Below are 19,614 nucleotides of genomic sequence, written 5' to 3'. Positions count from 1 at the left end.
GTTAGAGGAAAAAGACTTTAAAATTGTATCTGCTTTCAGGCTTGGCAGAGTCAGAAGGACAGAGAAGCCCAGAGATTGTTTGATAACACTGAGATCAAAGGAGGAAAGGGACAAGATTTTGGGCCTGCACTACGAAAAGTCACTAGACATTTTGGGCAAGAGAATTGAAATCTACAAGGACATTCCTAAGCAGTTGCTGGACCTTAGATCTAACTACACGGAATTGGCAAGACTGTTGAGAAGCAACGCAATTATCTTCAGGTGGGAGTTTCCACAAGGATTATCCTTTACCTACAGAGGGAGAAAGATCAAAATCAAAACAGTGGAAGATAGAGACAAGTTTTTGGGAGCACACGGAGAAGACCTCCACAAAGGACTTGGATTGCCAGCGCCAGAACTTCCAGGGGAGCCCGCCCCCTCGGATCCTCAAGGACCGGAGAACAAGGTACCACCCCAGAAAGAATAACCAGATCTATCCAGGATGTCTCTGCAGCTTTTGAGTTGGAACATAAATGGCTGTAACAGTCCCGAAAAAAGGTCTAAAATTTTTCATATTCTAAAAAAGGAACAATTGGACATTATATGCTTACAAGAAACACATGTGATTAGGCTCCATAGAAAGGTGTTAATAAATAAAAGGCTTGGTCAAGAATTTATATCATCGGATACAGTTAAAAAGAGAGGTGTAGTGATCTATGCAAAAGAGAGCCTTTCACCAAAATTTCTCTTTAAAGATGAAAGTGGAAGAATCCTCGCAATAGAAGTACAGTATCAAGGAGAAAAAATTTTGATATTAGGAATTTATGCTCCAAATGAAGGAAAATCGGATTTTTATAAGAAGTTGCACGAGATCATGCTGGATTATCTGGATTACAACAACGTCATCATGATGGGGGACATGAACGGGGTCGTATCAACAAATATGGATAAGTCACAGAACCAGAACATTACTAAAGAGGGAAGACTACCTAAGACCTTTTTTGAAATGACTGACAATATGGACTGGGTTGACATCTGGAGAGTTAGAAACCCCCTGGGAAGAGAAGGAACATTCTTTTCTGAAGCTCAACTGACTTGGACACGAATTGACCAAATATGGATAACTAGAAGTCTGGCACCTAAGGTGAGGAAGGTGGAAATCTGCCCCAAAACATGCTCCGACCATAACGCCTTGAGAATGGATATGACATTGATCCCAATCGGCTCCTTTAGATGGAAGATGAATGATGGCCTGTTTAGAGATCAAAGAATTGTAAAGAAGGCCCAAAAAACCTTAAAGGACTATTTTGAGATTAATTTGAACACTACGGTGGAAAAAAGAACTATCTGGGATGCAAGTAAAGCTGTGATGAGAGGGTTCTTGATTCAACAGAATTCCTTAAAGAAAAGACTGCAAAATGAAAAGAAAGATAAAATTCTGGAAAGTATCAAAGAGTTGGAGAAGAAGTTAAGATCTAACCCGAAGTCCCAACCGATTCTGAGAGAAATTAAACTTTATCAGGCGCAATATTCCAAGCTGATAAATCAGGAAATAGAATGGAAGATTAAAACAATGAAACAAAAAACTTTTGAATCGGCAAATAAATGTGGGAAACTGCTAGCTTGGCAGTTGAAAAGGAGACAAAGATTAAATACAGTAACAAACTTAGAGGTTGAAGGAAGGAACATTCAGAACCCGGGAGAGATTAGAAAGTGCTTCCAGAGGTATTTTAAAAAGTTATATACTCAAGGGCCACAAGATGAAATAGAGATTACACAATTTTTGGAGAGAAATGGATTAGCAAAGCTGTCAGAAGAAAATAGAACAATTTTAAATGGCAAAATAACACGACAAGAGATTGAACAGGCCATCCTGAGTCTGAAACAGGGCAAATCACCAGGGCCAGATGGACTGACCTCTAACTACTACAAGACATTGAAGGATTATTTGATACAACCTTTGTTGGAGGTCAGTAATGAAATAATGGAGGGGAAGAAGGCGCCTGAATCGTGGAAAGAAGCATTTATCACATTGATTCCAAAGTCAGAAACTGAAAAGACACAACTCAAGAATTACCGTCCCATCTCCCTTTTAAATGTGGATTACAAAATATTTGCAGATGTTTTGGCACGAAGATTTAAGAAAGTTTTAAGTGAGATAATCCATAAAGACCAGGCAGGCTTTCTCCCGGGCAGACATATGTTTACTAACACAAGGAACATCATAGACATATTGGAACTTTTACAAACAAACATAAACACTAAAGCAGTTTTAATTTTTATAGACGCGGAGAAAGCCTTTGACAACATTTCTTGGAAATTTATGAAGGGGAATTTAAAAGAAATGGGAGTGGGACGGGGGTTTGAGAACGGGATTGAGGCAATATATTCAGAACAAAAGGCTAAACTGATAGTTAACAATGTGGTTACAGAAGAGTTTAAAATTGAAAAAGGTACACGACAAGGCTGCCCGATTTCCCCATTACTGTTTATTTCGGTTCTGGAAGTGCTCCTGAATATGATTAGGGGGGACCGGTTGGTGGAAGGGATTCAGGTCGGAGCGAAACAATATAAACTTAAAGCTTTTGCAGATGACCTAGTTCTGACATTACAGGAGCCGGAGTCTAGTTTGAAAAGAGTACTACAACTGATTCAAAACTTTGGTCGAGTGGCAGGATTTAAGTTAAATAAGCAAAAAACTAAAGTTTTGGGGAAAAACGTGACAGATATTGAGTTGGAACAGCTTCAGAAAGAGACAGAACTAAATGTGGTTAAAAAAGTTAAATACCTAGGGGTAAACATAACAGCAAAAAATCTGAGTTTATTTAAAGATAATTATGAAAAATGTTGGTCAGAGATTAAGAGAGACTTGGATAGTTGGTCAAGACTAAAACTTTCTTTGTTAGGCCGAATAGCTGCCATCAAGATGAATGTATTGCCAAAAATGTTATTTTTGTTTCAGACACTGCAGATTGTAGACAAGACAGAGTGCTTCCGGAAGTGGCAGAAAGATATTTCTAAATTTGTCTGGCAGGGCAAAAAGCCCAGAATCAAATTTAAAATATTAACAGATGCGAAAGAAAGAGGGGGCTTTGCCCTGCCAGATTTAAAGTTGTATTATGAAGCTGCAGCTTTCTGCTGGTTAAAAGATTGGTTACTTCTTGAAGATACGGATGTCTTGGATTTGGAAGGTTTTAATAATGCGTTTGGATGGCATGCATATTTATGGTATGATAAAGCTAAGATAAATAAGGCCTTCAAGAACCATATTGTCAGAAAATCAGTCTTTAATGTCTGGACAAAATATAAAGACTTACTGGAGAATAAAACTCCGAGGTGGCTGTCACCCCTGGAGGCTAAGGCTCGGAAAAGAGCCAATATGGAGGCCAACTGGCCAAAATATTGGGAGATAATAGAAAAGGATGGTGACAACTGGAAATTGCAGAGTTTAGAAAAGATGAGAGACAAAGTGCGAGACTGGTTACACTATGCTCAGATTAAAGAAGTGTTTAAAAATGACAAAAAGCTAGGATTCCAAGTGGAAAAGTCAAAGTTAGAAACTGAACTGTTAGAACCTAAGACTAAGGTACTTTCAAGAATGTATAACTTGCTGCTGAAATGGAACACACATGACGAAATGGTAAAATCAACAATGATAAAATGGGCGCAGGATATTGGGTATAATATTATGTTTGAAGATTGGGAAAGGTTGTGGACCTCTGGGCTGAACTTCACTGCATGTAATGCGTTGAAGGAAAATGTGATGAAAATGATGTATAGATGGTACATGACCCCTGTTAAACTGGCTAAAATATACCATTCGTCTGATAGCAAATGTTGGAAATGTAAGGAAAATGAAGGAACATTTTTTCACCTCTGGTGGACCTGCCCTAGAGTGAAGGCCTTTTGGGAGAAGATATATAATGAATTAAAAAAGGTGTTTAAATACACCTTCACTAAGAAATCAGAGGCCTTTCTCCTGGGTATTGTCGGCCAGAGTGTGTTAAAAGAGGACAGAACATTCTTTTTGTACGCAACAACAGCAGCAAGAATATTAATTGCCAAGAATTGGAAAACTCAGGAGCTACCCACTGTGGAAGAATGGCAGATGCAACTGATGGACTATATGCAATTAGCCGAGATGACCGGCAGAATTCGAGACCAGGGAGAAGAAAGGATGGAAGAAGACTGGAGGAAATTTAAGATTTATTTACAAAAATATTGTAATTTGGCTGAGTGCTGAATTGGATGCCAGTGCAGACAATTGTCTACCATTAAATTAGATTTAAGGTTGAATTATATGTCAAACCAAATTAAGATTATTAATTAAGATGAATTAAATGATAATTTGTTTGAAACTAATTTAATAATGATGTAAGTGTATGCGGGAGGTGCGGGGGAGTCCCATGTAACAATTGAGAGATGTTAAATGGACAATGATAAGTGCTTATCTAATACATGCTTTATTTGAAAACTTTAATAAATATATTATAAAAAAAAAAAAGATAAAGGAGAGCAGCATGAACTGTAAGTTTCTACAGAATTACCTCCTCTAAGTTTCAGGTCTTGAACTGTTTAGGATACCACACCACACCCCACTTGCAATTTAGCTGCTGGCATACACAGTGTCCTTTGCTGTGTCCTTATTTCAGTTTCAATTGATTAATTAAAAAATGAGTAGCACCTACCTTCTGCTTGCATTTGTGTTTAATTCGCCCATGTGCATAACAGTTTACCTCAGTGCTTCATCACTAGGGCTAACGTGCTTTGCCAGCTGCAGTTTCCCAAGTGCTCACAGAGTATATGACACAGGGCTAGAGAACTGGTGGCCCTCCAGAAGTTGATGAGCTCCAGTTAGCCCAAGCCAGCATGGCCAGTGATAAGTGATGACTGATCAACATTGTTCTTGTGGCCTTAAGTGCCACAGGAAGAGATATTACTGAAAATTAGAGACTCTTTGGCTGCTGCTTTTATCTTGAAGCCACAACACACCTGGCCCGATCCTTTGAACTAGATAAGAAGCCTTCAAAATTATTCAGTATGCAATATTGTGTCTGCCAGCAAACTGCTTAAAAATTGACAGATAGCTCTGGAAACATAATATGTAACTAACACAATTGCTCCACAACTAGACTATTATGTTTTAATGGGTGTTAGTCATTAGGAAGGACCAGAAGGTAACAACTTCCACTGGGGTTTCCTCGTGTAAAATTACTTAATGAATTCATTGTCATAACATCCTTTTGCTCTTCTTGAGCAGAAGTCACCCAGCTGTTAATAAAGAGTTATGAAAGATGAATCCAGCAGTCCACATTTTGGCTGAGGTAAAACCATGTGCATTTATTTCATCCGCATTTTTAGAATTAGTTAAGCATAAAATTAAATATGTTGACTGTAATAAATTCAGTCATAAGTGCAAGTCTCCAACTATAATGAATGGCAGATTATTTTAAAAAAGGTACCAGTAAATCATAAGAGGGAGCATGTCCATTTGACCTTTATTGAAGTATACAGGAGGTTCTTTTTAGAAATCAAATATGAGAATGGAGATATGGCCAAACATAAAATCTATCAAATTCAGTGAAAACTGTCCGACTTTAAATAGTAGCTGTAAGAATGACCAATATATATTCTTTGTTACAACCGCCCTCACTCTACAAGTAAAAAAAAAATTATAAACATTCAGTAAACATTCTTTCCTAAGGTAGCTTCCCTTATATAGCAGTGATTTATCCATTCTTGTATACATAACTTTTTAAACATACCAATCAGTGGTTCTCACAATTGGAAATAAAAGCACAAAAAAGTTTACACTCTTGTACAGGTAAATAAAAGATCATCTTGAATTAATCTGTATATCCTGAAGGGCATAGTATAGTTTCATTACCTATTACATAATTAGCTTCTTAGATACAAATATTGACATATTTGGCTTGTGCTTCAAAGCCTCGTGTGTCTATCAAGTCCATGTCAACGCAGCTCATAATTTGAAGTCACTTGGGAGGTCTTTACTGCTGCTCGGTTTGACTTGCTCGTGCAACAGAGCATCCTCAGCACTTGTCATGGCACTGCATTTCTCAGCTGAATCATCAGCATCTGGGTCCAGGCCTTCGGGACAGGGGAGTTTCTGAAGCTCTTCCCGCAGTTGAGCTGTGTGACGCTGTGCACATACAAATTCATAGTGAGGAAAGGGGCTCACTCACAGCAATTTAGGTGCAGTCATACTGCTATACTTTCACAGACAAAATGAGAAACTGCTGCAATAAAAGCTTTGAAGTCTTCATGTGGTGATAGTTGTTATTTTTGCTTTTCCCTACTACTAGTGGGAGCTGCAGGAAGATTATTAATTAAGAGTAACTCTGTGCAGCAGGCCTTTGTGCTCATATCATAAAGAAAGAACCAGTTCTGAAAGCAGCACAGGGGATTTCAGTAGAACCCACTTTGAACCTTTAGACCTACCCTTAGACCTTCCGGGTCAATGCAACAAACTCATGGGTGGAGATGTCAGGTTGGGTTCACCACGTAGGCACAGCAGCACCATATGACCTATTTAAGCCCAGTTCTAACGATGCTTGAACAGGGTTATAGACTCTTAGCGTATAGGTGTGCCTGCAATGTGCAGAACTATGCCATTGATTTTCTACAAACCTTGCCTGTTGTATTTAAACCACACACAAAATGAATTAGGGTACGTCTTAGTGAAGCTATTGCATGCCATATACCTTGATGACTGAGCAGCCAACATTCATACTTGCAGACATCAAAGTGATGAACATGCATGTGTGTGTGGATTAACGCTTTGCCATTGCCCATGTTTGTTCCATCCACATGCCAAGATCGCATAAGGCTATGCAGGGGGATGGGGCTCCTATGGCCCTCCAGATATTGTTAGACTACAATTTCCATCACCTTTGACCTTTGTCCATGCTGGCTGGGGCTGATGGTCGTTGGAGTCCAACAACCTCTGCAGACCATAGATTTCTTGTGCTATAGGCAAGGATTTACAAGTGCAACAATGTTTTATGTAAATGGGTTTGGTGGACAGTTGGAGGACTAACTTCAAAAAGCACATATTAACATAGAAAATATAACCAGACCAACAACGAAAGCTGGTAGTTTGCGATTTGGCCAACCTGTTGTTGAAAGTAGCAGGCCCCACAGCTGCCCCTCTTACCCTTTGAAACATTTAGTAAGGCAAAATGTATGACATGACACTGGGCTGTGAGCTTCCACATCCCTGCTCCTCTCCACTGGCTGCTGTTGGCAGGAATGGGAAAACTTAGTTGTGCCTTATTAATCACTAATGGAGGCAAGATGGAGGGGACACATAGCTGCCACTCTCCCCTGACACAGATGAACTCCTTTTTGTCCCAGATCCTGTTTCTAGAACTGCAAAGTTAGCACAGGGGGAAAACTGCTTTAAATAAAAAATGGGTGCAAGTTAGTTGATGCATTCCAGTATGTTCTAATTACAAGAAAGGCATATGGTGGTGGGAGGAGCAGCAAGAAAAATGTGGACGCAAATTATTTACTTTTTTTGTAAAGTGCCATCATCTTTAGAGTGTGTGCAGTGAATGCTTTTAGCAGCTCTTATGACTGAAGTTAGTAGTCAGGCATCAAAAAGGTTTTACTGAATCATGGGCAGTAATCTCATCTGTGAACCTTACCTTTAGAGCGGCAGCATGATGAGACATAGTCCTGCCTACCCGTTTATCGCTGCTGTACTGTTGTATATCTGCTATCCACTCCTCACACTGAGCCATGATTTCTACTCTCTTCAAGTAGAAGTGTTTGTGTATAACCTGTAAAAAGCAGATTGAAGGTTAAAAAGATAGTACAAATTACAGAACTGTAACACCATTTTAATTGTGCACCCTCTGCTAACAAACGGACAAGCTTTGACTGTATTATTCTATATGATGCAAAAGTAACAACTGTTTAGACAGATCATTTTCTGCTGTATCATAATATACCTGGAGAATATCTTCATTTCTTTGCAACGTTTCCTTCTTTTGTGGGAAAAGCCATACATATATCTGAACTGACTGAAATAATGTGCTTAATATGCACATAAGCAAAGATGCCTCTAGGTGATGTCTCTTGGGACATCTTGAGATTGTGGGATCAAATGGGTATTTGTAATCCAGGTATTTGTAAAAGTAGAAATTCCCTTAACTGCAAACCCAATTGGCTTCTGCCAATTTTAATAAAAATCAATATTTATCATGAATAAATGGTATCTTCACTTGAATACCAAAGGGGTGATTTATAACTACAGATTAATGAGAGCTAGATAAAAATTTGGCATTTTGCCAAAACTAGATCAGAAATCCAAATATGCATCCAACACAGAAATATAAAATATCAGCAAAATTCTCTAATACAAACAATACTTTTGAAAATAATTTCAATATTTAAAAATTACCAGATAATTCAACATTTTTGTTCTCTTCTTAAGGGCAAACATATCCACAAATGAATAAAGAAATCTTCTGTTAGCATACTTATTGTACGTATTGGCTCTGTGGTATAATATTTACAGGCTCTCTTGCTATAGTAAGCAATACTAATTTCATTGGGCAGACTGATATTTGTGCAGTAAGTTCCTCATTATGATTAGTTATATTTAACAAATACAACAGTGTCCCAAAGTTGTACTTTTACACACTTTGTAAAGGTAAAGGGAAGCTGTACCTCAGTTTATATATTTTAACTGATATTTGTGCGTGTTTGTGACATTAAATCAAACTACCTAATCTGTTCAACAAATTATTTTTAAAATTTGACTTAAACAAAAGCATGGAATGGCTTCAGATAGTGTTTCTGCATTCAACACATATTTGATAATCAATTTGGTAAACGAGCTTTTGATTTTAATCAATAAATTTATTACTGGTTTAAATCTCTATTTTATCTGAAATAAAACAGAGGTGCTCATTCTGATTTACCTCTATGGAAGTGTACGTGTGTGCACTGACTCTCATAACTAAAAAGGAATTTGGAGCAGAACACAAGATCAAGTGCAACCCTACTTCTTGTTCCACGGCGGTGTGAGTTTTTTTTGCCTTTCAACAGGGTTAAACTTGCACTAGCACAGACTTTAACAATGGCTAAAAACAGCTGCTTTCAAAATCTTCATATTAACAATGAACTTTAATTAGCAATGATTAGAACTGGTAAATGAAGGCAGGGGGCTTTCTGAAAGCGTCTGATCATGTGGCATAATCCACATCCCAGAACTGCAATTTGTATGCACTTGGTCTATTTACTTCCATTAGGTTAATGTCTGAAACTGGACAATTTGCATGGTAAGGCAGTTTACATACCTGCAGCCACCAGAAAGCTAAGATAACGTGCATTATTGTACCCAGTACAATTATGTACTGCATAATATGTACATATATACCAATGTGTCTGCATTGTGTGGGTGCTAGAATTAAGACTACTATACAGAAATATCTACTGTAACAATGGGGGCCTCTTGGATTTCACATCCCCTTTACATAATTGCGTATGTGGCTGGCAAATGGATGATGGGAGGCAAGAGAGTTTGTGTTGTGGGACTTGAACAAATCCAAGGCAGTGTATTATCAACTCCTGCCCCAGATGCAAGCCTGCAAGGTCACTTCCAAGTCTGGCAATAAGCCAAGAAGAATGGGAACCTACATCTAATACAGGGAAAGGGCCAAGTATGTATTTTATTAGAGTGTCTTAAGTGCTTCATACCCTTAAAAAGCAGAAGCTGGTGCTCTAGCTTGTCCTTGCCACGCTGTAAAGGGTCAAAGGCATTTTCAGTGTAGCACTGAGTCTGAGACTCTTCATTATTTTACTTACAGCAAGTGAAGGGCAAAGGGAGGAAATCACAAGGGAGTGTCTGTGAGTAGGGTTTAATTACTTCTTCAGCAAAAAGCATTACTGGTGTTCTTATGGTGCCCCCTGACCATAAAAGAAGTTAGATTTTTCACTGCAATCTCTATCTACTAGTCATGAACACTAATCTTGTTGCAGGAAAGGACAGGAGGGGTATTGCTCAGGCCTAGGATATTATTATGTGTGCCTATGACCAAAATATTGTGAGCACTACTCAAGTTTTCATAACCTGTAACCTGCTCATAAAATGCAAAAAGTCCTGTTGGCTATGAACAAAACATATTTTTTTATAATTCAAATTTATAGCTCAATTTTTTATGTAAGTGGTTTAAAAATTAGGTAAAAGTATTTGGGAAGACATGTTGCAACCATAGCATGAGACTGGCTCCCCCCGCCCCAAGATAATTTTCCAGGCATGTCTGTATCACCGTTATTGCATTAATCACCCTTGGTCCAATTTCCTTGGATGCTAGGCAAGGTACTAAATTCCCTACTGCAAAATAACCTTAATTTTTGACATGTACACCTTTATAGTCAATTAGAGGCATGAAATTATCAAGGAAAATTTATGACAAATGTCAGAACTCTCGCTTGGCTACATTATTAGCCAATTTATTAGCAGTATCAAATATCATTGGGGAGGAAGTAGATCACAGCCTGATGGCATCTTAATTAAAATACTGAAATAAAAGGGAATCTAGATGATTTACTGCTAGCGATAGAAACTATTTTTCTTCAGACTCAGGTTTTGTCCCCCCCGCCCAACCAAACCAAACAGAGATATTCCCTGTGGCCATTTTCACATCCAGGGGAAAAGGGAGAAACACTACATACCAACATTAGAAAGAAAATTAAGCCATTCAGCTGTTCATATTGGTCAACTATTTCCATTTGCCACACAATCCTCACTTTAAGCACACCAATATGGGATGGATTCACAGTTTGAGATGCAATTAGTATTTTTTTCCTGCTCAAACATTTTTTTGGTTAAAGTTGATAGGCAGAATAGGTATTTTAAGATGGAAGCAGTTATCCTGACGAAAACAGATTTTGCAAAGGTATATAAGGGCTGTATGTGAACTCATGCATTTGACATTACTTCAAATTGCACCTACCTGACTATTCAAAATTTGGCCCTGGCACACAGTGGCAGACCACATTCAATTCTAACTGTGAGACAATTATTGATATGTTTTCTGTAACACAGAACTCCTCAGAAACTGATGACCAGGGTGGGGGCCCACAAATACCAGGTTTGCTTACAACCAAGGCTTTATTTGTCCTTGCTACCAACAGGTCTTCTGGGATTATGGATTCCTATACAGAAGCTTGAGGAAGGCAAGAAATAGAAGGAAACTCTCCTGCTGTGTCTTCCTTCCTCTCATGTGCTGGAAGATGTGGATAAGCAAGAGTTTCTTCTGCTGTTTCTAACATTCTCCATACATCTGCCTCCGAAGAGCCTTCTGCAGTTGCTAAAAGTCTTTGGAGTCATGGGATCTCTTTTCACTTGTGCAGCAATTTCGGAGAAGGGAAGAAAGAGCAGGGGAAACTCCTGTTACTTCTTTCCTTTTCCTAACTGGAAAACAAGCAGAGCCTGTCACAGGCTACTGGGAGACCTCGCAGGCACAGGCAAACTCTGGCCCTCCAGATGTTTGGGACTACAATTCCCTTCAGCCCTGGCTAACAGTACCAGTGGTCAGGGATGATGGGAATTGTAGTCCCAAACATCTGGAGGGATGGAGTTTGCTTATGCCTGCCTCAGGGACAAATACACCTTCCTAGCTGTCCTGCTTTTGGGCTTCCCAGAAGCATCTAGTTGGTCAGTGTGAGAAACTGGATACTGGATTGGTTCTTATCCTGACTTTTTGACTAAAACCAATGCAGCCCAATTGCCGCAATAAACCTGAATTTATGCTATTATCCATATCCCTGTTATCAAGGTAACAGACGTTTCTCAGGATTCTACATTTAAAATGGATGGATCATAAGCAGGTATGGCACAAAGCACTAACCTCTTTAAAACACGGTGAAGGATTTCTGATTTGTTCAAGCATAGCCCATTTGACTGTTGCTTGCCGTATATTTCCATCGTATTCTCTGGAACTCTGTGTGCCGCTTGGAGTCCCTCTCGATCTTTCGTATCCTGGTTCATTGAAATAGGGCTCTGCAACTAATATGAGGGATTGCACAGACACCAATACCTGTGGACAGACACAGTTGAAGGAGTTTGCAAGCAGTAAAAAGAACAAAACAGACCATTGCCAAGGTCAGAACAATAAAAACAACCTAAACCTTTCCTCTTATTGTCAAACTTTTGCATAGATTGACCCAATGGTGGCAATGCTTTGCATCTGCCATTTGCAGTGCCAAAGAAGGATCTATTTGTTTCAATGGATTCTCTTTAATAATATAATGGACCGTGTGTGTGTGTGTGTGTGTGTGTGTGTGTGTGTGTGTGTATATATAAAACATACATTCATTTTCAATGAGTAATTATGCTATGGCTGTTGAACAAAGCTCTTGCCATTTGCTAATGTTAATCAATACTAGGTTAAAGTCTGGAAAAGCCAATCTTGGTTCCTTAAGGTTTTGCTCTTGAGGTCTTGACAAATTCATTTAAATGCTTTATTTGCTAGGACTATGCTTGATAAATATAATTATATGATTACAAGCATATTAATATTAATATGACACCACATATAAATATTAATATGGCACTTAACTGCAGCAGCCAAGTTGAATAAGGGAATATTTACATAAAGTAAATTAATACTGGGGAAGCATGATTCAGTGGTGGATATTTAGTGTACATTAATATGAGCAGTTAATACAGTTTGGAGTTATCATCATAACATCAATATAAAAAGAAAATTAGGTCATCAGATCGCAATTTTACAACAGTAAGCTGAATATATTTAAGGCATATCCTAGACCTGACAACATTACAAAAACATTTCATTTTAACTTGAACACACATACTAATTCCTCTTGTTGGAGAGTATATTGAAATAGCTCAAAAAAATCAATAGAAATATATAGACTGGGATCTCATAATTCTCAAACATACTTTCCAAAGTGCACCTTGAGCTGCACCAAGACTCCCCAATTTTCAGGATATATATATTTTTTGTATTGCTGCATAAAAAGTGACTGCACTGAAGTAAATACAAGATCATCGAATGATAATTTAGATTGTCCCACATGTATTTATTTGAAATGATATCAGAGAACAAGGTGCAGTGCTGGAAATACATTGGCTTTTGAGGCTTTTGTCTTGCAGAAAAAACTTTGTTTTCTGAATTATTTACACACCCACCCTCCAGCTTCCACACTGAAGAAAGCCACATACTTGTAAAAAGCTTGATGTCTGGGGATTCCACTTCTCTTCTGGTCTTCCATGCCAGGTGTTAAGAATACTTAAGCAAACCTGAAGATAAAGGTTTTGAACAGTTATATATATAAATATCAGTACACGGTTGCAATTTATACATTGTTCTAATCCACAGATTAATAATTTTCATATATGAGTTGACTGGTGCTGTCTAATCCAACATCGTCATCCCTATTCTCTCTTCAGTAGAGCAGGATCCCTCCTTCATTACTACAGTACAGTTTGCTTCCAGAAAGGCAGTCCATACATGGATGCCTGCTTCCATTCACTGACAGGCTTTTGTGAGACACTGCCAGGCAACTGGACTATATCCTAGAGTAAAGCAGACAGGCTTCTTGAAAAAAATAAATCAACGTGTTACCGTATGTACTCAAGCATAATGTGCCATCAAATCTAATGTGCACCTTAATTTTCGCAACATAATTTGGCCAAAAAAGGTGAGCATAAGATTCAAGTAAATATGGTATATGGTTACCCATGTAAGTTAAGCTATCCATAGGTACCTATTTACTCAGAATGACTAGAAATTGTTTCAACCACATTAGCCTGCAATAAAATAGCAAAACTATTTACCTTGCCATCATTGTAAAGATTTGGATTGAATCTCACACTGTGTCCTCCCGTTGTTTCCAGATTTACAAGTGGAGGTGAATTAGGATAGTCTTGCGGAAAATACACATCAAATTCAAAACAGCCATTTGCATAAGGTGTGTCTGCTGGGCCAGTTATCAAAACCTTTTGAAAAAGACAAATAATGTTATAGCAACCAGCTTGGGAAACTAGTATATCATATACAACACTTTAGAACTAGGGTTGGACAAATCCTGTCCATTTGTTTCTCTCAGCTTCTCATTTTTCCATTCTCGCATCCGCTTTGCCCCATTTCTGAATTACTTTGTGTTTTTTTAAAAAGAAAAGTCTACACAAAAATCTATGTGTGTTTTTGCAAGGAATTGGGTATTATAAGCATTTTTTGTGCTCTCTTTTGCTTGTGGATTTTGAAGGATAGCTGTATTTGGTTTGCAGATTGGTTTTGGGAAGTGCAAATTAAGTGGTTCTGCATTTTTAATATGAACCAAACACAGTTTCCCTCTGTCTCTAATTAGAACTGCAAGTGCTCACTGGGCCAGGTCTTATTCTAGAGAAATATCATTGACAAGTCCAATGCCATCTTGCGTGTTTACTCCCTCAACAAAGACATAGCCCCTCGGCCCATAAGCCACATGATCTCCTCCAGGAGCCCCATTTCTTATAAGATTCTAGTGTCACATCTCCACATCTTTCCCTCTCTCCTCCAACTTTGTTTTCTTGAATCAAAGAGTAGTAAACATCTAGCAAAGGGGGGTAAGTATCAGGCAGCCTGTGGGCCAAATCTCACCTGCATAGCTGTCAATCAAGAAGTAAAAATAAAATAAAAGGCACAAAAGAAACAGCAACTGTTGCAAGAAGACTTACCAATAGGCTAATTTGGTAGGAAAGTTTATGTCCCTTCACCCCACCCCAGCTAGAGAGAACTTCTGGCAAAAAATAGGTGCTGAACAGGCTTTTAGGAAGATGCGCTTTTTCAAATTTATCATCAATGCCCTGGAAGTTTCTGAAATGGAGGCGAGCAGGAGCAGTACATTAAAAAGTTCCCTCTCCTTCTCCAAGTCCCGTAGAAGCAGAATAAATCATGCAAAATAAGCATTAACGTGATTTAGACACATCAGAGACCTCTGCTGTTTTTGGAACACAAGTCTGATTTTTTTACCTTCATGATGTCTAGTCTCTCCTCATCACAGCGGACAAAGACACTGGATGAAGAGGAAAGAGGCAGCGATGTAGACAGTGTTACAGCTTCTTGAGCAAGACGTCTGGCTCTGGCAGCACTGTTTGCATCACTAGCATTTTTCACCTGTGACATGTAGTGGTAATTTACTTTAAACACCAGTTTTCCATCGTCATCTTCTGAAACCATCTCAAAGGTATCTAAAGGAGTGACAAGTAACATTTTAATTTATTAGAATATAATTAAATTGTATGAAGTATCAAAATTAATGGAAAAATCAGTCTGTATATAAATATTTCATTTTCCCCCCTCCCCATAGCAACAAGCAATTCAATTCAGTAAGATAAATAGGCAGACCCAAATACCTTCCCATTGTTAAAAGATATGTAAGATACCTTGCTAGTCTTGCTAACACACACTATTATACTAAAATTATTCTAATTGGGCATCATTAAAGAGTCAATTGACAATAGTGTGAAGTTGCATTATTGATAAATGATCATAGGAGAAAACAAAATTAACACATTATACTTTATGGACCAAAAGTACATCTCTAGGTCTGCTGAACTTATTTTCTGTCCCATTAGCAGACTTCAGCTTACCCGCTTGGCAGGTATTTATGCAGTTTAACTGCAAACATCACTACTCTTCCTTACCCCAAATATACAAGCAAGAGTTTTTACACTACACAAACCAAGCAGCATCTAACAGAGACCAAGCTGATATATGTGGAACATCTGAATACTCTAAAGGGGAAAAAATGTATCAGTTCTAAGCATCAGTACTATCATCAGCCATATGGAGCTCGTACAAGACAGGAAACGTAACCAAGCAGAGGACTTTCAGAAATAGGGCTACAAAACAAGGCTGGTTTAATTGCCACACAAACAATAGTTTACTTTCGTTATTGTCCTTAGTTAATGTGAAAAAAGAAGAACTGAAGAAAACTTAAAAATCAAGTTTTCACTAGCTGAAGCACTTGAAGTCTAAAACAAGCTAATATCATGATCCTTCTTAGAGATTAACTAGTATCTTGGATAAACTCTAAAATACTGTCACTGGCTGACACATCTAGGACCTCCCAAAGCTACTGATAAATGCTGATTTTTAAATATTCTCTCCTTGAGAAAGACAGCCACAGCATGACAAATCTGATGGATTATTTGAAGATTATCTCCAGCATCTATGGATTGGCTGCTACGTTTCCTCGTAAATGACAGAGAGCCGTCTTACTGCAAAAACCAGGAAAATTTACACATACCGACTTATTAACATGTTCTTCTTGGATCATAAACTACTTGTGCATTCTCTTTCAGCTTCAGGCTACGTAGAAAAATTGCTGATAATTTCCTAGAGATGTTAAGTGTCTTTGTTCCGTTTTCTAAGCAAGAATTAAGACTGCATACTACTTAACCTTCAAATAGTAAGTACTGATTCTGTCTGGTTTACCAGCTACAGCCATTCCTGGACAGAGATAGGTTGACTTGTAGTCCATGTACGGGTAATCTCAAGACTGGATTAGTGCAATGTCCTCTATGTGGGGTTGGTTCAGAAGCTCCAACTGGGGCAAAATGCAGCGGCCAGACTTCTGATTTGGGGGGGGGGCCCACATGGCTGGCAACATGTGACATCATTGTTAAAACATTGGCACTGGCTTCCCATCTACTACTGAGCCAGGTTTAAGGTTCTTATATTATAGGGTTGCCAGAGGCTGAAATAGAGCCTGACCCTGGGTTACCTGAGCTGCCACACACACACCTTTTTTTTAACCCTAGAAACCCAGGCATTTGCTTGAGATTGTAAAAATTCCCCCAGATGGGCATGTAGACCCCCCCCCCTCAAAGTGGATATGTCCGGGATTTCCCAGATGTATGGCAACCCTACTATGCAAGTCCTGAATTACTTAGGTCCAGTGTACCTTAAAAGGTAAAGGTACCCCTGACCATTAGGTCCAGTCGTGGACAAATCTGGGGTTGCGGCACTCATCTTGCTCTATAGGCCGAGGGAGCCAGTGTTTGTCTGCAGACAGATTCCGGGTCATGTGGCCAGCATGACTAAGCCGCTTCTGGCAAAACCAGAGCAATGCACGGAAACGCAGTTTACCTTCCCGCCAGAACGATACCTATTTATCTACTTGCACTTCGACATGCTTTCAAACTGCTAGGTTGGCAAGAGCAGGGACCGAGCAACGGGAGCTCACCCCGTTGCGGGGATTCGAACCGCCGACCTTCCGATCGGCAAGCCCTAGGCTCTGTGGTTTAGACCACAGCGCCACCAGCATACCTTAGGGACTGCCTAAATTTTATCCCCGGCTTGATCACAGAGACCATCTGCGGAGCTTTGCTGGTTATTGCTTAAGTTGGCAAGGCATATCTGACAGCAACAAGAAATCAAGCCTTTAGTTTCTTCGGCCAATTCCTGTGAAATGCTGTGCCAAGAGAGATTCAGCAGGTGCCTCCGTTTTAACCTTAAATGCCTGCTGAGAACTTTTCTATGCCACCAAGCTTATGCAGGTAATTAAGAAAACATCTTTCTGTAGTTTATGGTGGTTGATGTTTTCTGATGTTATATTTTATAATTTTACATGGTTTCAATATATATAGGTATTCTTGTTGTAAACAGCTTTGATTTTTAAAGATTATATAATAAATATATAAATAAATGATCCACTAGCTTTCCAGAGATTTTGTACAGTGGAGTTACTAACACTTTAATGTTTAGATACATTTACGTTCCTCTAGCTCCATAAACCTGGGGCCTCTTCTTCGCTCAAAAGGTGTTGTAGAACTCCCAACTCCCACCAGTCCTAGCAAGCATGACCAATGGGCAGGAATGAGGGCAGGTATCATTCAAAAACATAGGAGGGCACTACATTGACTAACCCTGGTCTCATTTGGCTTCTAACCGCGCCTAAGCAAATGTAACCAACAAATTTCTCTCTGTTTGCTCTGCCTCCACTTTTTCTCATTTTTCATTCATCTGTAATTCATCCCCTGTGTAAAATTCTAGATTGTAAGCTTCCTAGGAAGGGAATCCATCTTCGTGTGCTCATATGCACACTGAAGGCATATAATATCTTCAATCTCTTACTCATGTTCATACACATAGATATGCAGGTTTTCCATTGTGCCTGTGACCTCAGACATGCATTTTGTGTTTCAATACAGAAGGTTCAGACTGATTTTCAACTTACCAAACTGGAGCTTTTTCATTACAACCACATATTTTTCTTCAAGGGATCTTAAAACTGATAAGGGCTTGGGCTTCACGGCAGCTTTTTTAGAGTATTCCGCCAATTTTCTCTCTGTGTAAGAAAAAAATCATATTTAAAAAACCTCATAAGCCAAAACTGATTTATATGAAATTTATCTCACATGTTTCCCTTTGGTCAGGGGTGGGGAACCTCTGGCCTATGAGCAAATACTGGCTTGCCAAGGGTTCTATTTGGCACATGAGGTTGTTTTTGTCAAACTGTCTCTATCTGACCACCGGCTGATGTTACTGATGATGTCAGCTGATTGGGAGCATGGAGGGCAGGGTTTAATCCTGCACTGAATGTGTTCCTGCTCCCAGCAGGGAAATGTGTAACCACACCTGTGGGCCAAAATCAAGATCTGACACCTTAACCTTCTAGCATGCTTAATTTGGATCCAACCTATTGGATGTTTTATAAGGAAAGGTTGTATGCGTCATTGACAAAAGCGTTTACAAGTTTTGCCTCAATTGCGTTATTCACCTTCCTACCAAGGTAGCCCTGCTCGATGGTGGGAATTATAATAATACTGATATTTTTAAAGTTGTATAAATATTAAGAAACCAGTAGTTTTATCCATTTGCTTGTATGTTTATTCTTGATGTGCCTCTTCCTCAAGAGGTCTAGAGAGCAGCAGCATGAGAACAAGCCTTTTTTTGTGGTGCCTCCCTGTTTGTTGAATTCTCTTCCCAGGGAGGTTTGCCTGGTGCCTTTGTTAAGTATCTTTTGGTGCCAGGCAAAAGCATTCGACTTTTTCTAGGCCTTTGGCTAATTAAACAAACTACGGCCTTTTAAACTGTGTGTGGTGGGGTTATTGCTTTTGTTTGTTACTATTTTTGTGGTTTCATATTGTAAACAGCTATGTGATCCTTGGATGAAGGTCAGTATAGAGGAGGAGGAGGAGTTGTTGTTGTTAATGCCCCTGATTAACCATTCTTATATCCTTTTGTTGAAAGTCAGGTTGCTTTTACAGTTTATGTATATGTACATTTAGAGATTATTGTAATTAAGTGGTGTATATAAATTGGTCAAGTAAATAAATAAATAAATACTCCAGGTAGGTATGCAGCAAAGATGTGCTGCTGACATTATTTACCTTGGTTTGCCTGGCGCAAACTTGTTGTAGCAGCATAAACTATCTCAGCAGTCCTTTGGATATCTGGTACCAAAAGTGTCAGTCCCTCTGGCTCTTGATCTGAAGTATCCGACTTCACTCCAGTTTTAGTCTTGTCCTTTTTAGACCTACAAAATAAGAAATGACTAGGGTTTTAGGGGAAACAGTCAATGGAAACATCAGAAATGCAGATTCCCTCTACTATCAATTGCTGTGCATTTGCCATTAAATATTTGCCA

The 19,614-nt window shown here is 38.9% G+C and overlaps 1 protein-coding gene across 2 annotated transcripts in view; it reads right to left on the bottom strand.

The window, feature by feature from the left end:
* Positions 1 to 5,460: 5,460 nt before the first annotated feature.
* Positions 5,461 to 19,614, bottom strand: part of BIRC6 (baculoviral IAP repeat containing 6) — a 139,323-nt gene continuing 125,169 nt past the window's right edge. For both annotated transcript variants that reach the window (XM_083604160.1, XM_083604161.1), the window contains exons 67-74: positions 19,358 to 19,503; positions 18,202 to 18,312; positions 14,991 to 15,208; positions 13,814 to 13,975; positions 13,199 to 13,276; positions 11,862 to 12,050; positions 7,647 to 7,781; positions 5,461 to 6,139 (exon numbers count right to left, since the gene is read on the bottom strand). In XM_083604160.1, the coding sequence (XP_083460286.1) occupies positions 5,960 to 6,139; positions 7,647 to 7,781; positions 11,862 to 12,050; positions 13,199 to 13,276; positions 13,814 to 13,975; positions 14,991 to 15,208; positions 18,202 to 18,312; positions 19,358 to 19,503 (1,219 nt within the window). In that variant the 3' untranslated portion in view covers positions 5,461 to 5,959. The remainder of the gene's footprint in view (positions 6,140 to 7,646; positions 7,782 to 11,861; positions 12,051 to 13,198; positions 13,277 to 13,813; positions 13,976 to 14,990; positions 15,209 to 18,201; positions 18,313 to 19,357; positions 19,504 to 19,614) is intronic.

This window comes from Podarcis filfolensis (assembly GCF_964270895.1).
Source record: "Podarcis filfolensis genome assembly, chromosome: 3".
NCBI lineage: Eukaryota > Metazoa > Chordata > Lepidosauria > Squamata > Lacertidae > Podarcis > Podarcis filfolensis.
This window is presented reverse-complemented; position numbering and strand designations above follow the sequence as displayed.